The sequence below is a fragment of the Kogia breviceps genome, chromosome X, assembly GCF_026419965.1.
Source record: "Kogia breviceps isolate mKogBre1 chromosome X, mKogBre1 haplotype 1, whole genome shotgun sequence".
Lineage (NCBI taxonomy): Eukaryota > Metazoa > Chordata > Mammalia > Artiodactyla > Physeteridae > Kogia > Kogia breviceps.
Window position 1 is genome coordinate 70649196 of NC_081330.1, and position 8390 is coordinate 70657585.

The 8390-nt window shown below is 48.6% G+C and overlaps 1 protein-coding gene across 1 annotated transcript; it reads right to left on the reverse strand.

Moving 5' to 3' along the window:
• Window positions 1-566: 566 nt before the first annotated feature.
• LOC131748114 (doublesex- and mab-3-related transcription factor C1-like) lies at window positions 567-3830 on the reverse strand. The gene is made up of 5 exons (XM_067023555.1): window positions 3767-3830; window positions 2972-3108; window positions 2023-2079; window positions 1720-1871; window positions 567-739 (listed from the first exon to the last, which is right to left on the reverse strand). Exons 1-5 carry the CDS (start codon window positions 3800-3802, stop codon window positions 627-629), a joined length of 495 nt encoding a protein of 164 aa, XP_066879656.1. The 5' UTR covers window positions 3803-3830; the 3' UTR covers window positions 567-626.
• Window positions 3831-8390: the final 4560 nt, after the last annotated feature.

An 8390-nucleotide genomic window follows, 5' to 3' on the forward strand; every position in this document is an offset into this window, starting at 1 on the left:
CATAGGCACTTACTTGCTGAATGAATAAATCTCCTACCCTTTATTTTTCCTCTACCACTTTCTTATCTAGCCAAGTTAAGAAATCCCAGTTATTGAGTAAAGAGCTTTTCCTTTTGAAAAGTGAATTGAACAAGTCTGTTAGAGTCAGGAGAGTCTAGGTTATACTGTGGTAACAGACGACTCCTATATCTCAGTGCCTTACAACAAGGGTTTATTATTTGCTCACACACACAAACGTAGACACAAAATGAAAACAGCCTCAGACTTTCACATGCATGGATAAGTATATGAGCGTGCCAGTATGTTCACAATCATGAATCAAATAAAAACTCTGGCAGATGAACATATGGACTCACGCAGAACCCTATTTAGAAACTGATCAGCTTAGATTGTACAACCCTGTTTTCATAAGAGACATTAAAAAGCCCTGGGATCCAAGAAAGTAAAGGATGGAGGTACAAGAATATCCATCCTCAGTCAAGGAATTGCCCCATATAAAAAAACGGGTCTGAAAGCTTATATAAGTGCCTAAAGGATTAAAAAAGGACGTTAAGAATTTTGGACATGAAGCATTTTGCAAATGCATACGTAGGCAGTATTTTAGTGAGTTCTCCCCCTCTGGGCTTCTAGCTCAAGGGGGAGATGCACCCCAGGTGCATCTTAGGCAGAGAAATGGAGCTGGCCGGCGTGGGTCCAAGAGAGGGGTTAGGAGGCTGAAGTCCTCTATCTCCAGCAGGAGCTGTAGACACAAAGAAAGGGGTCAGGATCAGGTCACATCCATTTCCCCTCCCGGCTCTCCCCTCTTTTTTGGTTCCATCCAGTCAAGGCTTTGTCACCTGGACTGTATTGCACAGAACTCTTCCTTGCTGGTTGGCCCATCTCAAGTCTTGCCTCCTCCAAACCCTCCATCACAGCCACCACATTTATTTTTGTCAAGCCCAGGGTCTCTGAATATGCTCCTCCCTAGTTCAGACATTCCCTGGCTCCTCATCACGCACAGTTGCTGATCTAACCTCCTAAGCCTGGCATGTCAGACCTCCGTGACTGGTAGCCTCTCCACCCTCATCCCCTCTGTTCCAGCAGTTCCTTCAGGGTGGCTGCTTCACTCACACTCCATACCGAATGCACCATTTTGGTCTGGTCGTGCCCAGCCTTCCCTCTCAGCCTCCCCAGGTGTCTATCTCGCCTCCAGTCCTTCCTCCCCAGGCTCATCAGTGAGACACAGCTGCAAAACATGACTTGTGAAGGCATCCATGCTCCACCTTGAGACTGGAAGCTCCCTGAAGGCAGGAACCAGATCTCCTTCCGGACTAGGCTCTTACCACCTATGTATGTCCTTCCCAGGTCACAGCAGATTGCAGGGGTCTGGATAGAAAGCCCTGGGCTGGGAGTCAGGAGACCTGGTTCTTCCACTTGATATGCTGCATGCCCTAGGGTAAGTCCCTGCTACTCTTAGGGACTCGGTTTCCTTATTTCTTGACATCAGGGCACTGGACATTTGCTGTTGAGCACAATGTTCGATAAACCGATGATTCACTGAACAACCATCTACTGCCACTTCAAGAGTCAGACTGAGGAGCTTGGCTGCCTGGGCCCAAAGAGGTTCAACCCCCAACCCCCCTCCAACTCTGACTTCCCAGTCAGGCCCTGCTTAACACAACAGCCTCCCATTTCCCAACTATCCCCAACCCCATGTTCTCCTTTCAAAGACCAGGCTACCTGGTGCAACACAGGGCTGGAGCACGGAGATGGAGCCAGAAGGGGCCTGGCAAGATTCTCTCAGAGCCAGCAGAGCCTCGGCCGCTTCCAGTTTTTGCTGCCACTCTAAGGAGGCAGAAACCGAGGCCTGGTCGGAAGCCTTGGGAGCCTGCAAAGCAAAGGACGTGAGAGAATGGGAGCTGGGAAGCCACACCTCCCCCGTGCCCCTTCAGTCCTCAGCCAGCCTGAGGCCTTCTGCCCTTCTTCTTCACTAAGCTTGGCCCCTGCTAGGGTTCCGGACCCCACAATTTCCCCAGAATCCATGGCTGCAGTAGAAGGGAGTTAAGGGTGGCACAGGGCTGGAGGATCAGAGTTGAGCATCTAGGAGCAAGGAAAGGAGAGGCCAGGGGATTTATCCCTCTGGCAGGCACATACTACCAGTAGAGAGAGAGGGGCAAGGATTTTGCAATATCTGCATGTGGGAGTCTGAATGCCAGCTGGCCATTAGTCACTGTGGCTTGGTCAAGTCCGTTCCCCTACTTGGACTGTCTTCTTTTCTGTATCCTTTTTTTTTCTATATCTTTCCTGAGACACTAATTCCTCCCAGCTTTTTTAAAACTCCCAAGGCAACAGTAAAGATTATGGGAAGTCAGAGGTGTCTGTGTTTTAACCTGCAAGGCACCTGGAGTGACGTGATTACTGTCCCTGTCCAAGGACTGGTTCTTGCCTCCATATTCCCCAATCAAGTTCCCCAAGGCACTTGAAGGGCCAGCTTGGCTCATCTCCAGGAACTTTTCTCTGACAGTTATTAGACTCTCGCCTGGGTGAGATGGTGGGCCTCACCATCATGGCCCCCCTTCTCAGCAGGAGCTTCTAATCCCATCGATTTGTTTCATGTGGAATAACAGCCTCCAGTTGTCAAAGGCCTGCTATGTGGCAGGCCTTGTGCTAGTCCTCTTGTCAATATTATAGGTGTAGAATATTGTCCCGTCTCAGTACACTGATAGGAAAATAGAGGCTCAGAGATGTAAAGTTACTTATCCAAAGTCTCACAAATTGGAAATGGCAAAGCTGGGAGAGCTCTGTCGTTGCCCCATAGTCTGAGATGCCACCTTCTCCTCTTCCTCCTCTCCTCCTCCTCCTCCTCCTCCTCCTCCTCCTCCTCCACACTGCCTCCACTTCCTCTTTCTTGCTCCCATGGCCTTAACCAGAAGGCTGGGCACTCAATAACAAAATATACAACTAGCTTCATGGTCCTTCTCACTCTACTCACCTGCTGGGCAGGGTAGGGGGTCTGTGTGACTCCCTGGAAAGAGAAATTGTTAGTTGCTTCTTCAAGGGTGCTGGAGTCCAGGACAGAGACAAAGATTCCAAGGCCAGACCGATCAGCAGACCTCCTTGGGAGCTTGCCTGCAGGAGCAGAGAGCACAGGTTGGAGTCAGGGACCAAGCCGGCCATGGAAAGGAGATGTGGGCATGTTTTAGGACAAGGATAGGAGCCCAGGATGTTGGAGTTGGGAAGACCTTGAAGACCAGCTAGTCCTACTCTTCATTTTGGGACTGGGGACCATGAGACCCAGAGAGAAGTATTTTTTCCCCAGGGTCATATGGCAAGTTGCAGTAGGGTTAGAGATGGTACCCAGGCCTTCAGGACACAGGAAGGGGTCTGGGCACTGGCTGAGGTGGAAGTTTCCCACACTGGCCCCAGACTCCTCCCCAGGGGTTGCACAGGGGTGGGTCTCAAGCTGATGTTCTCTTTCCCAACTGTGAGAGACTGGGGACAGCTTAGGTGAGCCTTTCGCACTGACTGTTCCCCCCCGACTCTACCTCCCCCCCAATCTGAGGCCTCATCCCACTGTGGACCTTTTTGACCTCACCGCCCCCCCGATCTCTCCAGCCCACCAACACTTGGTAGATAATATTGATGACGTTTTATAGTTGGGGAAGCTAAGGCCCAAGGAGTAACTTGCCCAAAGCCACATCGAAATTGGGTGGTAGGACTGGTGATAGAACTACTCATGTTCCCTACACCCAAAACTCAGACTCCCTCCCTGGCCAGAGATACTCACTGAGGACTCCTGCTTGAATGGCCAACTTGTTGACATGGCTGTGAGCTTTGGGAGAGGTGGTCCCACTCCTTATCAGTCCTTCAGTCAGGTGCCTCTTTCGGCGTGGCCCCCGCTCCGACTTCAAGGCACTCTCAGCAGGCAAGATGCTGCAGCGTTCCCTAAAGTGGGGGATTGCAGGTCTAAAGTCAGTCACCTTTAGAGGAGGCCCACTCCCCTCCCCTTGTCAGACACCATACTCACGAGGAGAGGGCACACTTGCCACACTCGCAGGCCTCGAAGAGGCAGAAGTGCTCCTGGTCCTTGATTTGGTCAGTGATGCCGTGGTTCTGGCAGCGGGCACAGTGACGTATAGCTCTTCTGGGGCCAAGTTCAATCCCCCATGAGGCTCCGGTCTCAAGTCCAGTGGTGGGGTCGGGGGGGCCGCAGGGCACAGCAGGCATTTCAGTGGGATCCATGGTTCTAGAACAAGGAGTGGAGGTCAGGGTGGCTACATGATCCCCTACCCACAACGTACTTCCTCTGCCCTTGGCAAACCCCATCTGAGGCGGCTGGATTCTTCTCCATCCAGCTCACCGCTGAAATGAGATTGCACCCTCCCTTCTGGCTTCGTGTAGCCTCCTTCCCAGGGAGCTCCCCTCATGCATAGGCAGGTTCCAAGAAACTGCGCATGGGTCCTGTATACTTTTAATCCAATTACTAGTCCCTCTGCATACCTTCACTCCACATAGACACCCTTTTCAGGCATGCACATGCACTCTCGTGCCCCCTTCAACAATTACTACTTCCCTTTCTCATGTATCATCTTGTACTTTGCTATGCCCAGCTATTATTCCTGGCATCCACTTCCACAATTGTCTTCCTAACCTCCTGCATTCATTCACTCCCTACTCATGATTCTATGCCCATTTGCATTCAATTCTATTATTCGTCTCCTGTATGCCCTACATTCAATCTTCCTCTCACCTTCCATTCCGATTTTTTTTTTCTTGCACCCCATCGAAATCTTAATTATTCTCTTGCTCCCTCTTTAAACTGACAGCCCTTTGCATCTCTTGAAATCATATCATTCTGCTGGATCTCAAGCCCCTGTTTCAATCATTATTTTCATTCACTCCCTCAATTATTTATCAAGTAGATGTTTGTTGATCCCCCCTATTGAATGCCAGACCCTGATCTAGTCAACAGCCAACTCCTCACTACACTAATTGTTCTCTTGCACCAACACACCCTCTCTGCTTTCATGCAAACCCGTGCATTCCCTCCACGGCCTCCCAACAATCTTCCATGCTCCTCTCCAAGCTTCAAGAATTATGCTTGAGCACACCTTCCCCTCCTCCCGCACCCAGAATGCACCACCTCCTCTCAGGCTGCCCAAACATACCCTGCCACACCCACCTCAGAATCAAAGGGAGGGGCATAAGCCCTGCCCCAGGGGCCAGAGGCCAGGGGTCAGGAGGCCTCAGCAAGAGGTCATCCCAGAGGACTTCACCCAAGGGGGGCGGGGTTGGGTGTGGAGTGGGAGGTGGGGGTAGGGTGGGGCGGGGCGGGACATGAGGTACCCGGCTGAGGTGGAAGAGAGGAGAAGGGGTTGGGGATCCATAGCAGGAGGGAGGGAGGAAAGAAGAGGTGTGGAGAATGAGGGTCCTACTCCTGATGCCAGTCTGTGGTTACCCCAGCCTCCACCAGGTCAGAATCAATCAGCTGTGACAGGAGACCTGAGGGAAGACTCCGCTCTCGCTCCCTTTCCCGCTCTGCCTTCAAAGGCCAATGAGCTTCCAGCTCTGCCTTTCACCTCCCGCTGCTATGGCCAGCGACCAATGAGCTTCAAGCTCATCCGAAGGTCCCTGACCAAAGTCCCGCCCCACTCGTCGCCTAGCTCCCACTTCCCCTCACGCAGGCTTTATTGGGCGGCTAGCCGTTTAATTCCGGAAGTGAAGTAGAGCTTTGTGCTCTCCAAACCTTGTTTCCCGAACTGTTCTGTCTTTGGATGTGAAATATTGTACCGCATGCCTTTTAAACTCACGTCCTTGGTATTCTGTAACTTACTTTTACAGAATTCACCATGTGTTTCTAAGGTCACTCCGTATTCCTATGTCAGGGATTCTCAGGCAGGGTTTTGTTTTTTTTTTTTGCGGTACGTGGGCTTCTCACTGCCGTGGCCTCTCCCGTTGCGGAGCACAGGCTCCGGACGCGCAGGCTCAGCGGCCATGGCTCACGGGCCCAGCAGCTCCGCGGCATGTGGGATCTTCCAGACGGGGTCACGAACCCGTGTCCCCTGCATCGGCAGGCGGACTCTCAACCACTGCGCCACCAGGGAAGCCCCAGGCAGGGGTTCTTAATTCACAGTCAGATTTTGCAGCCCCAGGGAACATTTGGCAGTGTCTGGAGTCATTTTGGTCTTTATTCGTGTGTCTCTGTTTCTGAATTCCCCATTCTGTTCCACAGATAAATTGGTCTATTCCTGTGCCAGTACTACACTGTGTTAACTTTTATCTCTTGGTAACACATCTTGATCTCTGGTAGGACAAGTGTTCACACCTTATTCATCATCTCCAGGCATATCTTTACTATTCCTCGCCTTTTGCCCTTCCTAAACTCTAAAATATAAATGTTAGGATCAGCATGACATGTTTCCTGAAAACTCATTTGCAGTAGATTTGGACTGCATTTTCATTGAATCTGTGGATCACTTAAGGGAGAATTGGCTATCTTTATGATATCCAGCCTTCCTAGTCACCGACATGGGATGGCTCTCTAATTTTGTGGGTCTTCTTTAACGTTGGAATCTCTCAGCTTAGTATTTAGCTTTACCTTTTGTACATTCAGATCTTATACATCCTTTATTGCATTTATCCCAAGAACTCTAAAATGTTGTTGCTCTGGTGCTTGATATCTGGTTAAAGTGACATTTTCTATCTGTATCTGATTTATAGAATTCCACCTGGCGCTTTTTTTTTTTTTTTTTTTTTTTTTTTCGATACACGGGCTTCTCACTGCCGTGGCCTCTCCCGTTGCAGAGCACAGGCTCCGGACGCGCAGGCTCAGCGGCCATGGCTCGGGCCCAGCCGCTCCGCGGCATGTGGGATCTTCAGGACAAGGACACGAACCCATGTCCCCTGCATCGGCAGGCGGACTCTCAACCACTGCGCCACCAGGGAAGCCCCTCCACTTGGCTTTTAAAAAAATATATTGATCTCAAAGTCAGCCATCATGCTAAACTCTGTGATATCTAATCATGTGCCTATAAGTGGTGCACGGTTTTCTGTGAATCTGTGAGTGACAGAAGTAAGGTAATCAACTTACAGGTTTCTTACTGCCTGGCTAGGACATCCACTACAAGGTCAAATAGAGACAGCAAATTTGGGCATCTTTGGGTTATTCCTAATATTAAACAGAATGATGCCAACATTTCCATATTAAAATGGGCTTGCTGTGTTTCATTGTTTGCTTTAATTCTTCAATTCTTTCTTTCTCTCTCTGTTTCTCCTTCCTTTCTTTCCTTCCTTCTCTCTTTTGTTTCTTCCATTCGCTCTCTCTTTTCTCATTCTTTCTTTCTTTCCCTTTACAAGATTAAGGAACATCCCTTGTATTTCTAGCTTAATAAGATTGTCTTAAAAATCATGAATAGATATGGGATTACAGTTTTTTGGCCACCACTGAAATGATCAAGACTCTAATCATTTAATCTGTTAACACAGTGAGGGTTATTTATAAGATTTTTTTTTTCAAAATCTTTAGTGACGTACACATCTTAGTGAGTTTCCAAAAACTAAACATAAACATCCAGCTAGCACCTGGAGCAAACAGCAGAATATATTAGCAACACACAAACCTCTCTCATGCCCCCTTCCATCTATAGTTTTTCTAATGTTAAACCAGATTTGCTCTCCTAGGATAGATGTAACTTAGTTATGGTGTATCATCTTTTGTGTACACTGGTGGGTTCAGTTTGCTAAAGTTTTGCTTAGAATTTTTTGCATCTTCTGTTCACGAGGAAGATTGACTTGATGTTTCTCTCCTCATAGCATCTTGGCTGGTTCCAGGGTCAAGGTTTTCTAGTCTCATAGAGTAAGTTGGGCAAAAGTCCCTCTTTGCTATCCTCTGGCAGTGTTCATATAAGATTAGGATTATCTTTCTTGAAACTATTTATTTATTTTTTAAAATCTTTATTGGACTATAATTGCATTACAATGTTGTGTTAGTTTCTGCTGTATAAAAAGTGAATCAGCTATATGTGTACATATATCCCCATATCCCCTCCCTCTTGCATCTCCCTCCCACCCTCCCTATCCCAGCCCTCTAGGTGGTCACAAAGCACTGAGCTAATCTCCCGGTGCTATGCAGCTGATTCCCACTAGCTATCTAGTTTACATTTGGTAGTGTATATACGTCAATGGTACTCTCTCACTTCGGCCCAGCTTACCCTTGCCCCTCCCTGGGTCCTGAAGTCCATTCTCTACATGTACGACTTTATCCCCATCCTGTCCTTAGTTCTTCAGAACCATTTTTATTTTTTTAGATTCCATATATATGCGTTAGCATATGACATTTGTTTTTCTCTTTCTGACTTACTTCACTCTGTATGACAGACTCTAGATCCATCCACCTCACTACAAATAACTCA

Excerpts from the sequence above, each read along its gene's own strand:
- LOC131748114 (XM_067023555.1), bottom strand. The coding sequence starts at position 3,802 with ATGTCAACAAGTTGGCCATTCAAGCAGGAGTCCTCA. Across the intron at positions 3,109-3,766 it reads CATTCAAGCAGGAGTCCTCA|GCAAGCTCCCAAGGAGGTCT; the intron begins GTGAGTATCTCT and ends CTGCTCCTGCAG. Across the intron at positions 1,872-2,022 it reads AACTCCCTTCTACTGCAGCC|GCAGGCTCCCAAGGCTTCCG; the intron begins ATGGATTCTGGG and ends GTCCTTTGCTTT.